Here is a 25,455-nt window from a genome sequence, read left to right as displayed (position 1 = left end):
TAACAAGCAGCGCAACATTGTGGCAATTGTGACAACTGGGAGCTGTAAAAGCACAGCAAAGAAAGTCTTTACTTAACTCATGTAACAATAAACCGTATAAATGTGTATATATAAATATCTATACACATATACATATGTATACATGTGCGCGCGTGTGTGTAAATTTTTCGGAAATTCACGATGGAGGCGCAAGTTCACTAGACAGCAATCATATCATCATACGCGTCTATAGGCGACGCAACATGGACGGCCTTGAAAAGCTGGGGAAAGACGCGCACAGAAACCATGAAACAGTTATGTGCGAATTTCATTGACGACCGTCAAGCAAACGAACCGAAGTCATTCATAAAACTTCCATGGCGGGGCGCGTGACATGCGCAATCGACGCGTTTGTAAAACAACTTCGAATATTCGCATATCGAAAAGTCTGCAAAGCAAACCTGGCGCATGCGCTTTCGACACGCTACCACCCCACCGCTACAGCCGTCACTCAAGGTCAACGTAAAATTTTCATTCATAAAATCGAGTAAGTAGTACTCTAAAGCGGGGGCGACGACGTACACGGTAAGTGCTTCTAGGAAGAAGCGTAGCAGGCGGTCGGCCGGTTGATAGATGAAATGAGCGGCTCATGTCTTCCTTTCATTCATGAGAATTGGCTTTTGCGCCTTATGACGGGACCTTTCAGCAGCGACACAGGAGGCCGTATGTACACACACATACATATATTTACTATGTAGTCATACACGTATTTATGTGCTTCGCTTGTGTGACTTCATTCATAACTTGGCCTGCAGCGCGCATGTAGATAAGTATATACATATGTATATGAGGATAGTATAGTACAAAAACAAATTTTCCGAATATTTAATGTTTACACGCATACACGCTCACACGTATCTAAGTAGGTATGTGTATGCGTGCGTCTGCCGGTTGACTGCGTATTCAATTTGCATTACGTCAACAGGGACGGCGCAAAATTAGCGCGAAATGTGCTACAACAAATGTTGCATAAACCACAAGCCTAATGGGTAGATGAACAACTATCGCATTACAAAAATAAACAAAATATTAAATAACTAATTAGAGAGCCCCTAGGATATAAAAATATATCGCCCATAAAGCTTATCTCTTAGTTGGAAAAGGAAGAATATTATATAACAACTTTTGTTAAGATAAATCTTATCTGAGAACAATTAGCAAATTTTAATAAATTCTGCTACATTTATGTTTAATACAATGTTAAGAAAGTTTTGTGATTTTTCTATCCGTGCAACATGCTGCACAAAGTATTACTATAAGCCTCAGTTCGGCGAACACCTCTTCATTCCACGAAAATTTCTTCTCAGCGAACATTCTTTTGAGATCTGAAAACAGGAAAAAGTCGCTGGGGCTAGATCTAGAGAATACGGTGGATGCGGAAGCAATTTGAAGCCCAATTCAAGGATTTTTGCCATCGTTTTCACTGACTTGTGATACGGTCCATCGTGCAGTCCACTCGTATGACTGTCGATTGAACTTCTGAGTGAAACGATGGATCCATATTGCATCCATTGGCACATATCGACGCAACAACTCGGATTTACATCTCTAAACACTGCTCTGAATCATCGCTTCTCGATAGCTTAAAGCTTTCTTACATTTGTTTTGTACGCTGGAATTGATCTTTGGTGATAACAATCCTAGTAGTGCCGCCTGGCTTTCAGTGTAAATGGTCCATTTCTGTATACGCCCGTAGTTGTTCGGCAGAACTTCACAGCCCTTCTTTATGCCTAGTACTTGCGCTTGAAAGATGCTAGCTGAATTTGGTAGACGATAAGTTAAAGAGAAGTTCCTTGAAGTCGCTACACCGCAGTCCATTTTGGACCCCTCGATATATATTGAGGTAGTAAACTCTTCCCCTAAGAAATCTCTTCACCATTCATGTCTAGGTTTCGTTCCGGGATGGCTATAAGCCGACTCCCGAACCATCAAAACCTGAAACATTAAATATAAAATAAGAAATATAGAATTTTAGGTTAGGAATTTGGTTAATGGCAACTCACTTTTAGGCTTTAGCTTCAATTTCTTATAGCAGCAAATACTCAACCACCTTTAACAAAAAATTAAATTAAATAATAAATAACAGAAATTAGGGACACCCTATGCTGATATATACTTATTAATATATATGTACATGCCCCTACACATACATATATGTTTAGTTATTCTCCCCGTGCTTCGCCAATGATAGTATGTACTGCGGGTTTTTGGCGCGTTTTTCCCAAAGGTAGTAGACCCGCCTACACAGCGTCGCCTTGTTTCCAATCATTATGTTACATACTCTCAAATTCAATGGGACATTAAATGATTCAGTCTCGGGTACCACAGTTAAACCGCAGCCGTCGTGTGTGGGGCTGTAGCTTTTAATCGATTTCAACAATGACAGTTATTTACTCCCTCCCTTTTAACTTTCATTCGGTTTGACCCATTTCCGCACTTGCTGCTTAGAAGTTTTTTTTATAACCGTAGTTTAAGTTATTGTGCAGGATACTTTAGTTTCTTTGAACTTTGATGCTTTGAGGTCGCATATTTAGAATTACATATTACTTTGGAGACAATAGACGTCAATATATGTATGTATGTACATATGTTTGTCATTGAATGTCATTTATTACTGTCATTGAATAAAAATTTTCGCAGAACGTTATAGATACATATGTACATAAGTGGAACAATTTTTTAGAAAGATATTGGTTAAGGCAATTAAACTAACCACTTCCTTGAGACTGCCATTTCCGTTGTAAAATTGGACTATTTTCTTCTGCTCCTTCAGCTTACATAAAGAAAAGAATAACAAACGTTGTACATGGATATATAGCAAGTGGTTTTGTCAACCATCTCTTCTGTTGTTAGTTCTGCTGCAAGTGAGCATCTGTGTCTCATACCATACATTCACAGTAAATGATTCTTAAATTTTTTTGATAATTTACCTTTTTTCCTACTAGATACACACCCACAGTGCTTTTCAACGAGTCACACACACATACACACATATTAATGCAATATTTATTTTTTTGACTTTAAACAGCTGATATTTATTTGACTAAAAGCTGCAAAAACAACAGACACAACTTCAAAAGTTTTCCCAAATGCATATGTACACTAAAATATATATATATATGTATTTATGTGTCCACGCATATGCAGCAAAACCAATTGCATAAAACTTAAATCCAAGCGCTAATTCGCCCACAGTTATGCCATATTGGCTTTCGATGCAAGTGTAGGAGTTTAATGGATGCCACAGATTTCCACGCTTTACTCAACATATTGCAACGTTGCACAAGGATAATAATAATATAGATTATTTATGATATTAAATTTATTGAAAAATTTTACTGCTCTTAAGGTATGGCATAGGTATTTTAGTTCACAAATATTAAGACACAATATTCCAATAATAAAGCTAGCATTCATTAAACGTTCTCAATAATGCGAGTGTATTTAATACATACCTACAAGCGAGTACAAACATACAATATAACTTAAGAGGTGATCAAGTAAAAATTAAACAGAGAAAAAAAATGATTTTAAATTATTTAAATGCTAAAGGTCTTTTTTCTTGCTTACCGTTAAAAACGAATGTTCTGCAAACACGAAGCAGCAACCAAAATTGATTTACTCTTAAATTGACACATACAAATATTAAAACTTAAACCAAATGTATAGGACATCACCGGAAAAACCAAAAATCAGAAGCTTAAATCAATGAACCGTAAATACGCCAGCACTACGCCTGCGATTCGGTCTCGCTCACGCCCACAATGCTCTGCATACTCGGCTCGGATTCGGACCGTTTGTGCGTACGTTTTGGCACACGGCATGGCTGTTCCAGTTGAGCGCTATCCTTTGTTGCTGTGCTATTAACACTTAAAGACGTATCGTGGAGTTCTTGTGGTAGCGACAATTCAGGTTCGCTGCGGGCCAGTTCCTCCTCGACAAAAGCATTGGCGTTGGCATTTGGCTCTAATACTTTCTCATTAAGGCACACATCATCCAAGTCTACATCGCTGTTAGAGAATAGCGCTGTAGCACCCAACTCAAGTGAGTTCTTCACGTCCAACTCAACATCGTTCGGATTGAGCGGTACGGTGGACTTTTGTGTGGGTTTTAGGGCTTTAGGCGTTGAAGTTGAATTATGCGTTGTTGGTGCAAAACTACCTTGATCTACCGTTACGGAACGCTGAAGTTGGTGAATCGGTTGAATAGGTGATGCAGCAGTATCCGAGCGTGAACGCGAGTTACTAGGTGTACTGGACAAGGTGGAAAGGCCAGCCATTGTACTAACGCTATTCACATTATTACTACCGCTAGCAGCGCCACCACTACCACCAATCGGTGGTGCATTTGTTACCGAGCTTGGCGTCGAATTGCTTTTCTCGTCCTGATGTTCCTTCATTAATTTACAGGCTTTACCCAAAGCACAAATGGTCAGGCAAATGCGCAAACCCAGCACGAATATGTAAGCCAGGCTAAAAAGCACCCAAGCAGCGACATTATTGAATGAAACTGCCGAATAAATCGCTTTTATCAGCACGACGCCAAGTGGAAACGGTATGAAACCCATGCGCCGTGCAACCAAATCTGAATGATCGGAAAAAGCATGCTTCTGCCGTGTTTGAGTCATGTCATAAGCTAAGCTGGTGGTATATTCACGATAAATGTACTCTGGTATCTCGTTAAAGCGCGTAATGAAAGCGTGTTTGATCCAATCAATTAGAACCTCAGTCACTAGCACAGCAATGCAATCGGGTACCATTACGCAGAACTGACTCATACTCCAGTCGAATTCTTTCATTGTTTGTATCATAACAATGAAAAGCAACACGGCTAGATGGAAACGTTCACGTACATCACTACACGTCAGTTGGAAGAGATTATTTTTATCGAATTTCTTAAACACTGATCCTTTAAGCTCGACGAAATTGTTGGAGATCATTATTGTTAGCAAACCTTTATTGTTTGAATTTACTGCCACATTTAAGGTGGTCGCCTGGATAGATAAGATGTAAATTATTATAGCACGAAACTGTCGTTACGATTTATATGTTACATACCTGAAACATAATTAGGAAACTATGCAGCAAAACATATATTAGTGCAAAAACAATATGCGTCAACAGTCCAAAGTGTTCACGTTTCGAATTCTTTGGTTCGGTCGCTGTCCAAAAGAGTGCATCAATAGTGTCCTGCCCAAAAGCTGATAATAACCGGTCGCCGACTTCAATCATATTGTAAAAAATGTATAGTTTTATAATCGATTGGGATTTAATTATATGATATACACGATTCGTGTCTACTGAAAGCATCAAAAATGTACAAGCTATCCATATTGTGCCTTTAAGTAGATCACAAATTTCTGCCGGAGTCAGTAGACGCTGACTGCGCCTTCGTAATCCTAAGCAACTGGCAATGGGTCGTGAAAACAGTGCCCATGTGGCCAAAACAAAACGTACGGGAAGGAAAGTGTGTATGTATAGAAACGAATCAGCACATTGCATTATACCGTAAACAATAAAACGTTCCAGATCGCGTGGTATGCGCATAAAGGAATAAATTTTTTGTCTACGCGCTGTGTAACGTTCCTCATCGTGTTCCAATATATATCCTCGAGTCAACTCAACCTTGAAAAAGTCCATAAATGAAGGTGATTCTTCTGTGAACAATAAAAAAATATACCACTGTTAAATCACCAAAAACGCCACTTGTTTGCACGGATCAACACCAACGCCCACTCACCTGTTTCCCTGTGCTCTTTGTTCTCCACATTTTGTTTTGCGTTGATTCCCTTGGCAGAACTACCAGAACCGCTGTTTCGTTTATGTTCATCATCGAATATTTCATCAACGCGACTATGAAAATTTAGTTCTCCACGAAAACGCAGCTTCTTCGTAGGAGTAACTATATCAGCATCAGCCTTTGCCCGAGACATATTTCGGTGAATAAGCTTGCACAGAAGTGATGTTAAATTGCTTTTATCAGCTGCAGTAGTTTGTTTTTATAATGTTTTGTTTTGGTCTTAAATTGTCAATACTGAAAATAAGTGTGAGCGGATAACCCACAATTAAAAGAAAGCGGAGAATCCAGTGTTGGAATTTGCATGCAGAACCTGAGTATTATATTTTATAAATTTGAATATAACATATTTCCTTTAGATATATGCATACATTTTTTAATTCACATTAAGATATAACCAGTCATGTTGAATTAATCACTTAACTTTATTTAAAAACAACTGGAATATTCTAAATGTACACTACTTCAACTTAATTAAATCACAGCGAACATACCACTGTATAAATCTAAAAAAAAATTTACACGTTTTTAGTCATTCTGAAAAAGAAAAGAAATTAATTTAGTTATGTAATTAGTTCTTGGAAATTACTTTAGTCAAATTTTTTATAACAAATACATAATTTCTAGGTAAGCAATGTCGAGTTATTTTAGCAAAATACTGTGAGGTTGGCAACTCTTAACTTGTTCCAATTAGCGTAAAACAGCTGATGCATGGACAAGTGAGGAAACGAGTGAAATGACACTTAAACTGTCATCTAATAAGCTTTCAAATTAGATCGATAAAATATTGCGGAAAAGTGTGAGGAAAATTCCGGTTAGATGAAAATATTGACAAGAAAATAATAAGACGTTAGAGATAAATGCGCTAATGAAGTGTGCTTAAACATTTAGAAACCAAAGTGTAAATCAAAGAAAATGGGTGAAACTGCACCAATGCCTTCGCCAAGCACCCAAGAGGTAGCTAGTACAAGTGTTTCAACCAACAACGAAACGATTACGCAGCAACAGCAGCAGCCTTTGAAGGTGAAGGTGCTGATTATTGGTGCAGGCATGGCAGGACTTTCTGCCGCAAATCATTTTCTTCATAATGGATGCAATGATTTTCGCATTCTTGAAGCACGAAGCCGGATCGGCGGTCGTATTATTTCAATACCGTTGCGTTCACAAAGAGTAAGGGGTTATAAAAAACGTATATATGTAATATGCGTAAGCGATTCACAAAAAGACAGATTATTTATGGAGTAGGGGAATTGAAAAATATTTAAGAAATTATGTAAGCAACTTAGGGCATTTTTGGCTTTAATATGCGTAATTATTTTGTAATATAGCATTTACAACGCGAAAGATATTTGCCAACCAGAAATGAGTTATATATGTATACATTAGAAAAGACTAATAACATTTGCCAAAAATTAGCTCGCACTTCCGCAAGAAAGGTTTTTTCGCATGTTGCCTATTCTATTGGCTATTATTAGGCTATATCAACACTGCTTCCTGGTATAATCCAATTTCTAATAATTCTGCATTTGTTTCTAATAATATTTTGTGCGTTTGCTTGTAAATAATATTATTTAAACATACGTTGCATATACGCAAATGCATATAATTATAGTAATCAATAGTAGTACATTTAGAAATATATATTGTTAATAATTCTTAATATATATTTAATATAGATAACTGAATTTCATGCTGATTATACATTAATTTATGTATTATAAGTGTAGGTAGTGCTTACCCACGACATTCTGAACTTATATGGTATTGGCTTGTATTGCATTATTGCCAGATGCATTATAGAGTGTCTAATCTTAGATTTAGTTGCTTAAAAGTTTGTAATCAAGTTTTGCTTTTTAAAAAAAGGTTATTTCTGGTCAATATGGATCATATATGTATATGTATGTATAAACAAAAAGTGATAACGAAACTGTGCGAAGTTTATGGCAAATATTCAAGTGCTCATATTATTAAGCATTTTACTCAATTACCAAGTGTTAAACAAGTGCTTAACCATATGTTTGTTTGAATAAGAACACACGTACTTTAATTGGTGTAAGTACTAGACCCGCACGTAGCCATAATCACCTTGAAAATTACGATTTCGATAGCGATTCGAACGCACACGCGTATGTTTTGGCGAACACACACGTACTTATATAGGTATATATTACTTAACAATGCTTTTTATAAGCATGTGAAGCATTGCCGGTAAATGAAGAAAACAATTCGATGATACGCCTCAATGCGTTTAGTGCATTTTCGCCAAAAAGTAGAAAAGGAAAGTGAAGTGAATACAACTTGTTAGATATGTATAGTATGAATGAATAGTACGTAGTACTTGTGGATGTATTTACAATAAATTCTAGATAAAAATTAAATGGATTGACGTACATAAATATGTGCAAAATTTAATTAGCTTAATTGACATGAAATCATCCAGGAATTATAGACTTTATTGTATACTCGTTTACTTGATTTAAATAGAGGCACAGGTACACTCTTTCATACATATCCAAAAACATCTACTTGTACATATGCAATTAAGTGCATATAAAGGTTGGTTGGTACACCTACTGTAATTATCTGTTGCATCAGCGTAACAAGCAACCAGTTTTTGATAAATTCTCACATTACGTATGTGCAATATAACAATAATAAAGTAGAATCAAATTATCACAGTAGCACAAATTCAAATAATGACAACCAACACGAAGTGCAGACTTAATTGCTTATTATCTGAGAGATCCACCGAATTCGTGCTAATAATAATGTATATTTTAGTTTATGCACTATTTATTGTGGGTAATTTTATTAAAAATACAGGTCGCGGGCCTTGTGCGTTATATAGTATATAAAAAAAATTATTTATGTATGATATGCATTTATTTTTATTGTAAATTAATTTACCAAAAACATATATCTATACATACATACTTATGTAAGTATGTATATTAATTTTTTTATTAAATTTATCCAGGTCGAACTTGGCGCCAATTGGATACACGGCGTTTTGGGAAATCCGATTTTTGAAATTGCCGTACAACACGGTCTAGTCAGTGTAGTTAATGTACCGAAACCACACACGGTCATTGCCACAACAGAGGATGGCAATCAGGTTCCTTTTAACATTTTGCAAGAGATTTACGAGGCATATGTGTGTTTTATGCGACGATGTGATGAGTATTTTATGTGTCAATACAGCCCACCGCCGGATATTAATAGCGTTGGCGAGCATATTAATTACGAAATTGAAATTTACTTAAGTTCTGTTCAGGATCCGAAAGAAAAGCGCTTGAAACAATTGATCTTCAATTGCTTGCTAAAGCGTGAGACATGTATTACTGGCTGCACCAATATGAATGAAGTGGATCTGCTGGAATTAGGTACGCCTTTTGTTCTGTTTTAAAATATTTCAAAATCATTTATACTCAATTGCCGTCTTTCTTAATTTATCACACAGGCAGTTACACAGAATTGCAAGGCGGAAACATTGTACCACCACAAGGCTACAGTTCTATATTGCGACCGCTCTCTGCGCCTATACCTAAGGAGGCAATTATTACTAAATGTCCAGTAAAGAAAATTCATTGGAAACGAAAAAAGACAATTACCGGCCTGGAGACCGTGGATGAGAATTCTGAAGATGATGATTCAGATGATACCGAAAAGACAGTTACCGAAGTGCCGGCAGCAGGAGCCCAAACAGCATCAGCAGGAAAGCCTAATGATGGTGTAGTACGTGAAAAGTCGACTGAGTCAGATGATAACTGTGATTCGAGTGGCAATTTAGTTGATGCTGCTGTGAGAGTAGACTGTGAAGATGGTCGAACCTTTTATGCTGATCATGTGATATGTACCATACCGTTAGGTGTGCTTAAATCAACACACAAAACGCTATTCACACCTGAATTACCACATTATAAACAAGAGGCAATTGAGAATTTAATGTTTGGCACGGTTGATAAAATTTTTCTGGAATATGATCGTCCCTTCATGAGCACCTCCATTTCGGAAATAATGCTATTATGGGACGATGACAAGTACGATTTGCATCTTTCGGACGAAGAACGCAATTCAAAGGAGTATTTAAGTAAGAATTGGTACAAAAAGATTTATTCCTTCGCCAAATTGTCTGAAACGTTACTTTTGGGTTGGATTTCTGGACGTGAGGCTGACTACATGGAGACATTGTCGCATGAGGAAGTGGCAGAAAAATGTACAGAAATATTGCGTGGATTCTTGAAAGACCCGTATGTGCCGAAACCGAAGCTTTGTGTGTGGTATGTAGATATTTAAATTACCATTTTTAAAATTTAATTCATTTATTTGTCAAATCTTTGTTTTTAGCACAAGTTGGAAGTCGCAGTCGTACACTCGTGGCTCATACACATCGATACCTATTGGTGCAACACAAGAGGATATTGAATTGTTAGCGCAACCACTTTACGTCAACCCACAGGCGCAAAAGGTGCGTAAATGTTTTATTTTTATTCTATGTTTATTTTTTTTTATTTTTATAAAACCTAATATTGCTTAGAAAATAACTTTCTAAATTAAGCTCCTTCATAAATAATAAAACAAAAAAATTCCCTTCATCCATTCAGCCCGCAGTACTGTTCGCCGGTGAGCATACACACTCCAATTTTTATTCAACCGTACATGGTGCCTATTTGACTGGTCGCACTGCCGCTCAGTACTTGCTTTCCACAGATGAACCGATCGAAGTCGTTATGGAAGCTGACTCCAGCGATTTGAGCTCCTGGATACAAGGCATTTCGCTGGAATGAAAAGTCTCACTTATACCCACATAAACACATGTCATGGTGGAACGAAAGACAAGTGCAACGAAACTGTAATGAAGTAAGACAGAGAACTTCCATTGAGATATTGCACTACGTTAAAGCTTAATACATGTGAAAACTTCAGTTGAACCTTTAAGAATTCGCTAACAAGCTGCAGCAGTGTGTATATAGTTAATTTAAGCGATTATATTTAAGATTATTGTGTTTTCTATTTATCGACATCTACTAATAATGCCTCAACATGTTTGATTTATTTTCGAAATTCATATTTTGTTCCTTCTTTAGCAACTAACTATGCTTAGGTACTTTTATAAAGTGCGATATTCGTGATATGCATACAAATAGAGAGTGTGACAGCAAAAAAAAAAATGGCAATATTTTATTATATTAACAATTTTTTTTATTATAACTATAAAAGTCGCAAATTATTTACACATTTAAAATCCGTGCTAGTTTTTTTGCAAATTAATGGTTTTATATGTGTCACCTTATTTTATTTATTTTTTCTTTGTTTTTGTTAATCCTGCCAAATCATGTTTATGCAAACTTCAATATTTTATAGTATTCTCTTTATTTTATATTTCGTAAATAGTATTTATTTATTTATTTTGCAAAATAAACTCTCCATTGTAATTTAGCTCGTTTTAATTATATTTTGTATTTTTTTAGGAAATTAACATTAAGATTTGTTAACACTTATAATAAATGTGAATGTATGTAGGACAAACTGATATTATATATCTGTAAGGTAATGAAATACTTTAAAATTGATTGAATCAAATAATTGACAATTCAATGCTCCTATTCAGTAAATTTACCTGTATTTTCTAATAAAGTTTTAACACTATAGACGATAGAATTAATTAAGAGTAGGTGAAACTTGCAGAAGAGCGAATCTAAGCGAAAGTTCAATGTTGGATCGTTATTTAAGTTATTTAATAATATTTATTTAACTACAAACACATGCAATATACATATATACATCACGAATATTACATGTAAACACATATTAAGATTATGTATACACACATTACTCTTAAGAATTGCACAAGAATGAGTTGTAGAATATGGACCTTGCGCGTGTGTACTTTTTGATAAATCCGAGTCGAAAAAAGTTAATTAAGTTGGCGAGTTTGTTTCTTGAATGATCAAAGTTGTGGAAAATATCAAACTATATTTTTGTTGTTAGCAAAAACATTGGCTTAAAAGAATATCAAAACGTGTAAGGACAATGCAAATATACTTATACCTACATATGTATATGAATGTATGTAAAATTGTGCGCCATGCACAGCGCTGACTATTTGTAACGCATTTTAAATCGATTATTTATGTTGGAAACAGAAGTGTGTAAAACTAATAATTATTGGAGTTGATATTTCGTTATTTTACTACAAAAATAAAATAAGTGTAGCGAAATTTATATATATATTTCCATATTATGCTGAAGAAACCCAAACGTTTCAACGTTCGCCGAAAATATTTATGTTTACTTGACGCCACAAATACATAATAAACGAATTAAAGTCTAATAAATTGTTATGGTTTTATTTGTGAAAGAAGAAAGCATTTATGAAAACATTTTATCTAATGAAAACGTTTCAAAATCCATTACTTACTATAAATTAATATTTTATTTTTATTCCAAAAACAAAACGTTCACAAATACAAAAGATTCCACACATGAACTTCATGTTGATAGGTTGTTGTTGTTGTAGTTGTCGTTGTTGTTGTTGTCTTTGTTGTACTCAAACACCTAGCTTCTTTTTTTAAATGGTTCAAGACCATTTGATGATGAATTTTAAGTTCCTTAGCCATGTCATGGCTGCTTATATGACGATCCTAGTCAATTTTTTCCATAATATCATTCACTTTTTCAACGATAGGTCGACCACAGCGAGGTGCATCTTTCACATCAAAATTTCCAGAACGAAAGCAAGCGAAACTTCACAAATTTCATTGGTGGCTTGCGTGGCATTTTTCCCTCTTTTATACAAAAATTTCAAAATATTGCGATTTCTTCATTATTTTCACTTATTTTTGAACAGCTGTAACTTTTTTTCAACTTCCCCAAATTTAATTGTACTTAATCTTACATATGCATAGTAAATCCACCTCATTCGATGCTTCCTCCTAGCCTAGAAAACTACGAGAAACATTTTAAATCTGCAAAAATTTAAAATAAATAAAAAATTTATTTAAGCTTTCTAAATAAACCGCTACGTAAGCTTTCCCATTAAAGCTCCTGTTAGGAAACTGCGCACTGATATTCATTAACTTTTAATTTATTTAGAATAATTTATTCGGTCAATCCAGGTATCTATCGATATTCACACATCTCCAGCTCAACCTTTTTCGAAAACATTTTTAGAGCTTCTGAGCGGATGTTCCCACACTTAGATGAAAAAAATTATTGAAGTAAAAGACATTACTACTGTATAGTCAACACTCAGGTGTTTCCTAAGGCGGTTTTCTAATAATATCACAGGAAGCTATGATAACAAGAAGTCGTCGCAATCGCAACCGGAAATACGAGTGCGCCCGAAAACGATTTATACTCACCGCTAGGTAGCGCTGAACTAAATTCTAATAGACCATTTCAGTCGATTCGAACTTGTAGTTTTTTTTAAGCGCATGTGCGAAAAGTCGTTTCCGTGTCGTATAGAAAAATGGAAAAAGAGCAATATCGCTTAATGATTCGATTTTTGTTTTGGGAAGGTGAACCGTAAAGAAAATTTAAATAGCCTTTGGATCCTATATACAGTGGTTCCTCCTCTTCGGTGGCGACGGTAGAAAATTTATTGGATTAACGAGATTCAACGTGGTCGCACGACGCAAATGCCCTAAAAGCTGTTCTTCTTCTTCTTTACTGGCGTAGAAACCGCTTAAGTAGTTATAGCCGAGTTAACCTAGCGAAACCAGGTCCTTCTCTACATGGTACCGAGTGGAGGTCTTCCTCTTCCTCTGCTTCCCTCGACTGGTACTGCGTCGAATACTTTCAGAGCTGCAGTGTTTATATCGCCGTGGCCAACGCGCAAAGTACCATAAATATTTCTTTCGAAATTTCGAAAACTCCTCAAGAAAGACTCAACAGATATTGTCATCGTCGATGCCTCTGCACCATATAGCAGGGCGGGAATAATGAGTGACTTGTAGAGTTTAGTTTTTGTACGTCGAGAGAGGACTTTGCTTCGAAAAGCTTTTTCCACGGCGCATAACGTGACAAAAAATTATTATATTTATGAATGAAGTGTTTTCCGCTATAGAAACGCACAGAGTCATAGCTCCGTCGACGCCATGGCCAAGATGGTAGAATTTGGAAAAGTCACGCCGAAGACAAGTTTAAGTCGAACGAGGACTTTATTATCAGCTTAGAAATAACTCCAAAATTTTCGTTTTTCTTTTGTAGGCTAAATAATTATTGTAACACATGATTTAGATCTGAGCTGAAAGCTTTCGCATACAACTCACTTTTCTTTTTTTTTATTCCATCTTGATTACTACCAAACCCAAGCATCCATACAAGGTGCTGATGTTGCTTCGGTTATTGCTGAGATTCTTTTGAAAGCTTTCAAAGTTAAGGTAAGGCTTTACCTACAGGGCAGTAATCGGCTCACTTTTTGTGACACTACTATCATGTATTTACCTTCACTTACATATGTATTTACCTTCATCTATTCTGGAGCCGACAGTTTGAATGGGGAGAGCGCGCAATGAAAGCTGCAATACAAGCTATCGCACAACTCCAAGCATTCAAACGAATGGTTGATTAGTTGGGTTTGCTACCGCCAATATAGCGTCAGTTTGCTTTTGTACGCCAGTCGATTTGGTACGTTTGGAACGGACGCGGTCGCGACGTTAATATAAATATATACATATATTTTTTTAGCAACTCTCAAAGAGATTTCAACACATTTCTATTAATCCAAAGCAAAAAACAAAAACAACTTAGTGCAAAATGTCGTACCACAAGCCAGAAGCTAAAACCATTCAGGATCTGAAAGACATCGCTCATCGCTTGCGTATCCATTCTATTACGTCAACACAGGCATCTAAATCGGGGTATGTGTTTATTTTGTATTAAAATGTGGTAAATCATTTTAAATTAGTGGCGTGACTTGCAATAAGAAACTAGTAAAATTTAGTCAAATGTGTCGTACCTTGCACTTTTTACAACATACGTGTACAAGTACACATTCGTATATGTTTGTATGTGTGCATGTGTGCTTTTAGGAGTATAGTGAGTATAAATTTTCGATTGTTGCATGGTTATGCGGCATTTTAGTTTCCTGCTCAATTGAGCACAGCTTTTCTGGAGCGAAGGTGACCGGCAAAATTACTTGTTGTTGCACTGAAACCACGTGGTTCCGTCGCAAATGCAGATCTTAAGCACTCCATTTATTCGTTTCCTGATAACCTACTCTATAACACTTAAACTTTCTTTTACTCTGCTGAATTTAGTTGACCTTTATTGACATTCATTGGCAACTAACGCCTCTTATCGCGCTAAATACTCACATAAATACTTCTATATGTGTATAGACATATGTATGTATGTATGTACGTAAGCATATATGATTCGTAGGTATATAACTGTGTATAGAAATTACCGACTAGGTGTTATTATGGTGTGATGTTATATTTGGAGAGCAAGTTTCTAATGGAGCGGCGCAAAATTAACCGCTTAGCACCCTAGCATTGTGAAACGAGAGAGAGCCTCCACCAACCCTGTAAGAAAAGCTGTTATATTATGTTACAGCAATAAAAATTCAATTTTGATAGAATGTTAAATTAAAAAATAACATAATTTGATATTTTTGAAAAATAATTACATCAACTTATTTTAAAAAAACTTAAAATAAATAAAAATATTTTATATAAATTAAATATCCATTTTTTCTAATGAATATCATATTAACTGTCCACCAGAGCAAAAAAAATTCTTTAAAAATTTAATTTACTAAAAAAATTAAAAATTATTTGCTACAACTTGTTTTGTGAAGATACGTTTTTTATATGTATATAATATTAACTACCATTTTTCTGGTAATAATTTTTTAGTCATTAATTTTTTATAAATTTAAAAATTCCCTCCAATATTTATAGTTGTTTAATCGTAAAATGTTTAAATTGTTTATGAAAACTACAAAAATAATGATTTTGTGTTTAAAATAAGCTGTAAAAGTTTTTCAAACTGGAGTAAAAACAGATATATATTCGATCTACTGCCTATAATTCTTTACCATTTTTATATAAAAACTCTCCAAACACCGTTTCCTGTATTATAAAAATTTTATAAATTTTTAATTCTTGTTTTTTTTTTTGTTTAAATTGTCGAAGTTGAGATGATTTATCCATGTTCTTTCGTCCGTCGGTCCGTCCTTTCATTGTCTGTGCATACACGAACTAGTTTCTCAGTTTTTGAGTTATCGATCTGAAATTCTGCAAACGTTCTTTTCTCCCCAAGAAGCTGTTCAATTAAGTGCTTGTGTGTAAACTTTTTTATTTAACAAGTTATCTTCACGAAATTCGCCACAGATTTTTATCCAAGGTGCATCGCTAAAATCTCCGAAAAAATTGTTCGAATCAGACCACTATAGCATACGAGTATAACGGCCATAAAAACTGACGAAACGAAATCGAGTTTCTGTACGAAAACTTGTTTATTTGTGGAGGGTTGTGTAGCTGTGTTGCAACCAAATTTAGCGTTCTTTATTGATTTTTAATACATTTTTTTATTGTACATCTCATCTAATTTTATTATATTTCTCATATCAACAATATTATAATTTGTATATATCAGATTTCCATCAGGGCAAGTGCAAATATTCATATTACATATTGTAAAAAAAAAAAATTAGAGACCAACTCTGAATGAATGTTAAATACCGTATTTCGTTTTGAAACGAATAGTGAAGGGACTTTTGACCTTCAAAGTCTGCTTTCAAGTGCATTGCAGCTTTCACTGACGAAAATTTGCATTAGAAACTATAAATTTCAATAGCTAAAATAACAGATCAAAGTTGAAAAGATTTTTGAGAGCAAATTACTTCTAAGTAGGTGTAAGAAAGTGTAACATAAAGCGATTGACTCTAATTTGGGAGAGTTTGTATATTTTTGTGTATACATAGCAGAGCTAAGAAAAGTGCTCGGTGAAATGCCGGCATTTCCATTTTGATTCCCCACAAAAAGGAACATTGTTTTACATTTTTGCACATCTAAATATATATTATGTACATATACGCGAATATATAAAATTATATGTATATGTATGTATATATGACATATACGCGAAAATATGATTGTGGACTTGTGGATATTTGCAATATGCATTCAGCCATGGGCAACCGGATTCAATATATTTTGTTTAACTTTCAAAAGTTATATGAAACCTTGTAACAAAATATTGTTGTTCTAAACCTAACATAGATAGCGTTAAATTGTTATGTGCGTATATTATATACTTAAGCATGCATATGTACAAAGATTTCACAAGACCTCTCAACTCTATTTGTCAGTTTATGTCATTAAGCTGCAAATGCAATTATTCTCTCTCAATTTCCTAACGATTAACTTGGCAAATCTATCGTTTAAGTCACCCTCTTCACATAAATAATTTTAATATATTAAATGTGTAGTAAAAGTTCAAATTTTTGAAAGTCAAAAGGAAACCAACTAAAGTCAAATAGGTTATTGTTAAGAGCACATAGATTTGTTATCTTATATGTATGCCTTTGTTCGTTTAAGGTCACATTAAAATATAATTAATGCGTGGTAATTACAATTTGTTGTTAGAATCGCAACTAATTCACAATTTTATGATTATTAAATTAAAAGTGTTAACAGCCAATTTAGCAATTCAAAATTTTTCTTCCTCTAAAAAATAAAAATATGGTACCACACTAGAAATTGCTTCGATTATCAATGTCACCACTATATTTCACCATACATATTTATTATAATTTTTTATTATCAGCACTTACGTAGATCGTGATAATGATGAGATGTGAATACCTCATTTTGCATTGCGTGCACATGTGCCAGTAAGAATGATAAAGCTATGAAACTTCACCGAAAAAATTTATCGTCAAACGACACATTCATGTTTGACCTTAACAAGCAAAGCAGTGTTTGTCACAGTTTATATGTTTGTACCGTTATGTTCACATATTAATCAGTTATCAATCGGATGTTGCGTTTGGTAATGGTGAAGGCTTCTTCATATTTAATCACCTATATTTCTATATTTTAATCACTGAACACTTGCTCATTATCACGCTCAAAAGTGCTGATTACGTTAGTGAACTTGGTTTGTTTCTTATATGTACATATGTATGTATAACAATTTATATGTTTATATTATAAGTGAGCTAACATTTAAAATAGTACCGGTATAGATAGATCTGAAGATGTGAAGATACGGTTCAACAAGCTCTAACAACAAAGTCGATTTTGTGAATAGAAGAGTCATACGAACAATACTCATAAAACTCAGATAGGTTGACCTTTCTAGTAATTTAAGGTTTATAGATATTATATTTACTGTTAAAGTCAATAAGGTTATCAGTTGCTTAATTGGCATATCGTTTTTTACAGTTTTAAAATAAAAATGTGGTTTATGATTCGCGAACCATTTGCTGCTATCTAGGCGACCTTCCATTATCTTTCACGTGCAATTTGAAACGGCTTTCCATGGAATAGAGATAAGAATTTCTAACCACAAAGAAATGTACTGTTTCGGTAAATGTTGTTGTTTAACTCAACAATATTTAATATTTACCACATTAAAATTTGAAATCTTACAAAATATTTTTACTCTTGCAACTTATTACTACCGAGTATAATAGTTTTGTTCTCAAAGCTATCGTCTCTCGGAAAGTTTGGTTAAATCTCTTGATGTACATATTTCTTAATTTATAAGGCTCTTATAAAATCATACAAACATTCGAAGGCATTCTACAGCTTTAAAACTTTGAATTTATATAGATATCATTATTTTTTACGAAATATTGTCCCAAAACTGCCTTTAGTATCAATACGGCATTTACTTTTAAGGTTCATTGATGTCTTATTACACTTCTTACAAATCGCAATAATTTTAATATTAATTTTCTTTCTTCCAGCCATCCTACATCATGCGCGTCTATTGCCGAAATTATGTCGGTATTGTTCTTCAATACCTTGCGCTTGAATTTGAAGTTCCCACGTGATCCCTCGAGCGATCGTTTTATATTGTCCAAGGGACATTCAGCACCCATTCTATATGCCGCCTGGGCTGAAGCTGGTCTTTTCCCCATCGAAGACTTGCAGAACTTGCGTAAGATCGATAGTGACCTTGAGGGTCATCCAACACCACGCTTGAACTTCATTGATGTCGGAACTGGCTCGTTGGGTCAAGGTGTCGCTGTTGCTGCTGGTATGGCCTACGTAGGCAAGAACTACGACAAAGCTGACTACAGGTAAATCTGACAAAAAAAAAATTGTAATAATTTGGAATGTGATATTTACTAACGGTTTATTTTTTATGCAGGACCTACGTTGTAGTCGGTGATGGTGAATCTGCTGAAGGTTCGATTTGGGAATCGCTGCACTTTGCTGGCCACTACAAATTGGATAACTTGTGTGTTATCTTCGATGTGAACCGCTTGGGTCAATCTGAGCCAACCTCATTGCAACATCATATGGAAGTTTATCGCAAACGTTTGGATGCTTTCGGTTTCCACGCCTTGGTTGTCGATGGACACGATGTTGAAGAATTGGTCAAGGCGCTCCATGAAGCTTCTATAACCAAAAACAAGCCCACTGCCATTATCGCAAAAACGTACAAGGGTAAATACTTCCCCAATATTGAGGATTTGGAGAACTGGCATGGCAAGCCATTGGGCGACAAAGCCAACGAAGTGATCAAACACTTGGAGGGCCTGATTGTCGGTGCCACAGATGCCCCAGCCAATCCACCCAAGAGTCCAGCTAAGTTGAAGCAGGCACCAGTTGTAGACATCACCAATGTCAAGTTGTCGTCACCACCAAACTACAAGTTGGGTGAACAAGTTGCCACACGTCTCGCCTACGGCACCGCTTTGGCTAAGATTGCACAGAACAATGACCGTGTCATCGCTTTGGACGGCGACACCAAGAACTCAACGTTCTCCGACAAGTTGAAGAACATATTCCCAGAACGTTATATTGAGTGCTTCATCGCCGAACAAAATCTCGCTGGTGTTGCTATTGGTGCTGCCTGCCGTGACCGTACAATTGCTTTCGTTTCTACTTTCGCGACCTTCTTCACACGCGCCTTCGATCAAATTCGTATGGGCGCCATTTCCCAAACGAATGTCAATTTTGTTGGCTCTCACTGTGGTGTCAGTATTGGTGAGGATGGGCCCTCTCAAATGGGTTTGGAAGATATCGCTATGTTCCGCGCCATCCCCGGTAGTACCGTATTCTATCCCTCCGATGCTGTAAGCTGTGAACGTGCCGTTGAATTGGCCGCGAATACAAAAGGTGTCTGTTTCATCCGTACATCCCGCCCCAACACCGCTGTCATTTATGGCAACGATGATGTGCTCGCAATTGGCAAAGGTAAAGTAGTCAAGCAGTCACCAAAAGATCAAGTGCTGTTGATCGGCGCTGGCATTACTCTCTACGAATGCCTCAATGCTGCAGCTGAGCTCGAAAAGAGTGGCGTGCATGCACGTGTCATCGATCCATTTACCATTAAGCCTTTGGACGCTGAGCTCATCATTGAGAACGGACGCGCTGTAGGTGGTCGTGTTGTCGTCGTTGAGGATCACTATCAACAAGGTGGTTTGGGTGAGGCTGTATTGAGTGTGCTCGCTGAACAGCGTGACTTTGTGGTTAAGCATCTGTATGTGCCTACTGTGCCACGCTCGGGACCTCCCACTGTGCTCATCGATATGTTCGGTATTTCCGCACGCCATGTTATCAAGGCTGTTGCCGATGTATTGCAGTTGTAAGCGAGTTTTGATGGAATTCTGCAAACTCACTACAAAAACAAAAAAAAAACTATGACAGTTATTGAATGATTTATCTACATATATAAACATTTTGTTCACTTTACTACTTATTGTAGTAAAAGTTGTGAGCAAAGGACCATATTTAATTTTTGAATGAATTGATTTTTTGTGACTTGTGAATTATTATGCTTAAGAATTATCTGCATATTGTTTATCTAACCTTTTTGTAATGGTTTCAAAAGATACTTAATAAAATGAGCTACAATTGAGAGTAATCGAGTTTAATTTAATTTAAAGCACCAAGTATGTAAGAGTAATTGCGGAAGAGTCAAAAATCGCAAGTTCTTTACAGTCGTCGGCAAAGGCACCCCGGATTTGCAGCAAGCCTTAGGCATTTTTCGATTTCGATAATGGACGCTCTATTAAGCGGCATTTGCATTAACCGATGCCATCATTTTCTATCTATTATCTCTCCGACCTTTCTCGCTTCCTCGCAGTACGGAGCTAACACTCTACCATAGTGAGGTCCACAACGACCATATCCACAAACTGGACGAAGGAGTATAGATTTGGCCTTAAGAGCAGCAAAAATTGAAAAAAAAAGTAAAACAATATTTTTAAACTCTTAATTGCCTTTTATTTCCATTACAATACAATATTCACAGACTAATCCAGTAGTTAAGTGTCATCGCATTTTGCCAAATAGACAGACATAAGACAATTTAAATAATGTAAACATCGAATTTAACGTTGAAATTAATAATTTATATAAACAATTCATATCAAAAATATTTTAACATCCACTAATACAAATAGTATGCATCAGACATAATTATTAATCGTAGTTATCGCTCGTATAAAAATATGTAGAGTATGAGTGTTTACTTTCAGCGCGTGATGGATGAAGAAATAGAATGAACCGTCTGCATTTTATGCCACTTCGACTTGTATAGAGTTGAGCAATTGCTTCTCAGCATTATTAAGATGGCTTACAAACATGCCGAAATGCTCATTACTGGAGAAGTGTTGTAGGAATTTCGTAAGGTTCTCCTCCATATTGGTTTGGAACAGCGGATTCTTCATGAGTTCCTGTGTAAGTTGATCGTCGTCGGTGTTTTCATCATCATCCTCATTGAAATACAAGTCAGAGATAAAACGTGGTTTTGGTGGTGAGTTTCCAGACGGTTTATCACCGGCGGCGCCACTAGAAGGATCATCATCTTCATCTGATTCCTCTATGCAATCGGCTAGATTCGCTTCTTTCAAATGAGCCAGCTCATTTATGAGTAGTTTGAATATTTTGACCAAAGCAGGAATTGTAACCCACTGTTGGGCAGCTGCCGCTTGTGAACGTGTTTTCACGCGTGGGCTTGTCGAATCAGTTATAACTTGCTCCTTAACTGTAATTGAAGTAAGACGCGTATCTTGTGTGGTAACACCGTATTCAAACAGCTTGCAGAGCGCCATTGTCGTCACCTAACAAAAATAATTATAACCAACTTTTCATTAAAACTTACATTTTTACCTTTCGCTCAAAATTGCCAAAGAAGGAAGTTTGTTTTGACAACCAATTGCTGAAAACAAATTGCATAGCTGGTTCGCCAGTGGGTCCGGGTACAGTCGATAGGAAATTCAGTACTGCATCCATTTGAGTTAAAAAGAGATGAGCAAATATTACCACCAAACTCATTATAACTTTGAGACATTCCGCAAGTTGCATTTTACTGATTACAGCCTTCAAGAGGAGATCCACATTCTCACCAAGCATATTACCCATTTTGGTGATGATGGTTATAACCAAACGATCCACCTGACCCGCAGTCATTTCGTTATTCATTGGATTTAGTAACATGGTGGTCAGTTGCATAATGAAATTGAGACCCTCTCCATTTTTATATGCGCAAATTTGTTCAGGAGAAACAAAAATAAAAGCTCTTAAGCATTCGCCGCCAGATACCATCACAGCATTATCGTCCGAACGTAGGACACAGTGCACCATAGCGGGGAAGGCGCTTTCCACTAGTGCGGCTGATAGTGGAGGTTTCGAGTACCGCACAATTGTAGTCAATACGTCCAGGGCAATATCTTGCTTGGCGGTGTTCGCTTGGTCGCCTTGCAAAGAGAGTATGCTAACAATGGTTGGGATGAATTTTTCTTGTAACGGCTCCAGGCAGAGCGGATTTTGCAAAAGCGCTTTAATGAGGTCTTGTACGATCTCGAGTATGTAGGGATCTTCTGGATATTTTAGGAACACAGCGATTGTTAATGGTATGAGCTTAGATTGCGCTTGTGCAGCAAATGAAGGATCAAACTGTGGAAACAAGAATAATATACAGTACTTAGATCATCACAATTAATAAACAATACACGGTACTTACTGTTATGATTGTAGTCAAGCACTCCAGCACAAGTGTTAGAACTGATGATTTACAACCGGGTATCACGTCCATTATACCGTCGACAAAACCGGGAAGTTTTGCTTGGATCAAAACACGTTTATCACCTTCCGATTTCTCATGAGCTTGCACAAAACCGTGTATAGCTCTAATGCATTATAACAATATTATAAATTTGTTGAATAAGTATAAGAAGTTTTTCAACTTTACCTCACTGCACTAATCTTCAAAACAATGGATTTTTCAGGGGACAAACTTTGTATTGTTGCCACTAAAATTTCTTCTAACATCTGCGGATTGTAAAGTTTTGACTTTGAATAAGTGCTCAATGTCCACAAGGCGCGTCCAACTAGATGCGCAGAGTCTTGGTAATCCAGTAAGTTGCGTACGAGCGTAAGATAGTTTAATAAATCAAATTGATCTTCAGTCTCTAATATAAGTTCTCGATACGCATGAACAGCTACCATGCAAGCTTCTTGTATTTTCCACCAATTGGGATTGCGTGCAGTTTTTTCTGCCTCTGCCACATTCATATGACGACCAAGTGCTTCTTGCAATGACGGCAATACTTTGACGCCTAGTTCATCGCAGAGAGCCTTTAATAGAAAAAAAAAATATTTTTATTTGAAACAATCAAGATTATTCAACATACGCTCAGGACATCTTGACCACATAAACGAATCGTTAACTCAACACCACCTTCCTCTTCGTCATCCACAAACTTTTCAGGATCATCATTCCAATCTTCGATTTGTTCCTCAGGCACTTGTATGTAAACAATCACAATATAAATTAAGTCGGTCAACACACTTTTAATAACAGAACGGAACTTTTGTGCACAAATAATACACTGTATAAATTCAAAGATTTGTATAATCATTGTTGAGAAGTTAGTAAGTTCATCATCTTCTACAGACTCCGATACAGGGAAGGGATTTGGTTCGATTTGGTTAACTGTTACTTTTACAAAAACATCTGCAATTTGTGTAAGTAGCTGCCAGATGATTGGTAGAATTCTCTCCATGTAGGGTTGGATATATTTTGGCATCTCAGTCACTAGGAATGTGAGCACTAAAGAATATAGAAGTATACACACGCATTAGATTTTCAAATAAATAAAAAAAAAATTAATACACTTACATTTCACGATTTCCGTTCTCAGCATAAAATTTGATGTAGCGCCGCTGTTCATTGCCAGGTAGTGCATAAGCTTTTCCATGAAATTGTTTAAAATGGAATTCATCATGGTTGCTTGCTCATTTTTATCAGCAATGTTTATGCTAATGGACAGAAAAAGCGACTTTAATATTTTTATTGCCGATGTACGTGTTTTTATGGTGTAGTTTTGCTCCGATTCAAATATCCGATAAACTTCAGATATTACAACAGGCCCCAATTCTTTCACTTGTTTTTCATCATAAGAAAAATCTTGTAGGATCTGCATGGCACCGTGTATCGAGTCTTCATTGCCGCCCAAACACTTAATAATAATATCAAATAATTCTGTCCAAACGGTTGGCCAATCAGTCATTGCAATGGTGGAAATTGTATGTGCGACGGAAGACCGTATTTTTGAGTTTGGATCGTATAAACCATTAGGTAAAATATTTCGTATTGTACGCTTTGCTTGCTCTGTAGCTATGTCGTCCCCATCACACCAATGATTCTCGACGTATCTGGTCAGCATAATACAAGCGATTTGCCGCAATGGCAAATCGAAAGATTGATTCATTATTAACTCCGATAAGTAAACGCCATAACCTTATTTACAAATTAATGCAAAAACCAATCAAAACACAATTATAATAAGAATTTTTCATATATGTACGTACCTTCGGTGTATTCCAGGTGCTTGATTTTTTGTTCGGCTGATTGTAGGACGCTCGTATCTGAGCTCAGCAAGTTTTGTAACTCTTCAAAGAGCGCTTGTTTAACAGAATCTGCATTTTGAAATGCAAGCGACATTTTCAACAAATATTTCTTTACAAAAAAATTCAGAAAGATCCAACGAACACGATTGCAATTAACTGAAGAATGATTGTACAACGGCGTGTTTTTGCATGCGGCGCGAAATCCCCGCCTTGCCTGCAGCTGCTTTCTAGATGTCAAGATTTTTGCACACCCCTTGTGGGCGCATTTCAAATTCTTGACAATTGCAGAATTAAACATGGCAACACTTGTCACTCGCATAGGGTGACTTATATGAAATATTTCAAAACAATCGATAAGAACATAATATCGATAAAAATGAGTGTTTAGCAAAGAGCGATCACATATTCTGTGGAAAAATTTGAAATAAAGTTTAATTCCACTTTTTTTGACGTTTCTTACAGTTATTATGGCACGAGAAATAAGCACCCTGTTAATCCGTTGATTTAAGCTCATCCGATAGACTTTACGCATTAGCGAATTCTTCAATGAATTATTGATTTGGTCCGCTGTGAT

The 25,455-nt window shown here is 36.0% G+C and overlaps 4 protein-coding genes and 2 long non-coding RNA genes across 6 annotated transcripts; 3 read left to right on the top strand and 3 right to left on the bottom strand.

Moving 5' to 3' along the window:
• Positions 1–1,232: 1,232 nt before the first annotated feature.
• Positions 1,233–2,676, bottom strand: LOC126750778 (uncharacterized). Its single transcript, XR_007665815.1, has 3 exons — positions 2,156–2,676; positions 2,043–2,089; positions 1,233–1,974 (listed from the first exon to the last, which is right to left on the bottom strand). It is a non-coding gene; the product is annotated as an uncharacterized LOC126750778 (long non-coding RNA).
• On the top strand, positions 2,672–3,068 carry LOC126750786 (uncharacterized). The gene is made up of 2 exons (XR_007665823.1): positions 2,672–2,903; positions 2,985–3,068. It is a non-coding gene; the product is annotated as an uncharacterized LOC126750786 (long non-coding RNA).
• A 271-nt stretch (positions 3,069–3,339) lies between these two features.
• Positions 3,340–6,130, bottom strand: LOC126767992 (protein TAPT1 homolog). The gene is made up of 3 exons (XM_050485836.1): positions 5,779–6,130; positions 5,097–5,695; positions 3,340–5,032 (listed from the first exon to the last, which is right to left on the bottom strand). Exons 1-3 carry the CDS (start codon positions 5,969–5,971, stop codon positions 3,770–3,772), a joined length of 2,055 nt encoding a protein of 684 aa, XP_050341793.1. The 5' UTR covers positions 5,972–6,130; the 3' UTR covers positions 3,340–3,769.
• A 447-nt stretch (positions 6,131–6,577) lies between these two features.
• On the top strand, positions 6,578–12,173 carry LOC126768010 (peroxisomal N(1)-acetyl-spermine/spermidine oxidase). Its single transcript, XM_050485856.1, has 5 exons — positions 6,578–7,005; positions 8,813–9,218; positions 9,296–10,115; positions 10,183–10,303; positions 10,440–12,173. The coding sequence occupies exons 1-5, from the start codon at positions 6,751–6,753 to the stop codon at positions 10,620–10,622; spliced, it is 1,785 nt and encodes a 594-aa protein (XP_050341813.1). The 5' UTR covers positions 6,578–6,750; the 3' UTR covers positions 10,623–12,173.
• Positions 12,174–14,409: 2,236 nt separating this feature from the next.
• Positions 14,410–20,889, top strand: LOC126768001 (transketolase-like protein 2). Its single transcript, XM_050485841.1, has 3 exons — positions 14,410–14,699; positions 18,761–19,096; positions 19,168–20,889. The coding sequence occupies exons 1-3, from the start codon at positions 14,596–14,598 to the stop codon at positions 20,612–20,614; spliced, it is 1,887 nt and encodes a 628-aa protein (XP_050341798.1). The 5' UTR covers positions 14,410–14,595; the 3' UTR covers positions 20,615–20,889.
• Positions 20,890–21,228: 339 nt separating this feature from the next.
• LOC126767944 (importin-9) lies at positions 21,229–25,100 on the bottom strand. The gene is made up of 7 exons (XM_050485777.1): positions 24,843–25,100; positions 24,151–24,771; positions 23,663–24,081; positions 23,221–23,606; positions 22,993–23,158; positions 22,140–22,925; positions 21,229–22,090 (listed from the first exon to the last, which is right to left on the bottom strand). Exons 1-7 carry the CDS (start codon positions 24,973–24,975, stop codon positions 21,545–21,547), a joined length of 3,057 nt encoding a protein of 1,018 aa, XP_050341734.1. The 5' UTR covers positions 24,976–25,100; the 3' UTR covers positions 21,229–21,544.
• Positions 25,101–25,455: the final 355 nt, after the last annotated feature.

This window comes from Bactrocera neohumeralis, chromosome 2 (genome assembly GCF_024586455.1).
Source record: "Bactrocera neohumeralis isolate Rockhampton chromosome 2, APGP_CSIRO_Bneo_wtdbg2-racon-allhic-juicebox.fasta_v2, whole genome shotgun sequence".
NCBI lineage: Eukaryota > Metazoa > Arthropoda > Insecta > Diptera > Tephritidae > Bactrocera > Bactrocera neohumeralis.
Note: the sequence above shows the minus strand (reverse complement) of the source record. Positions and strands in the feature narration are given on the sequence as shown.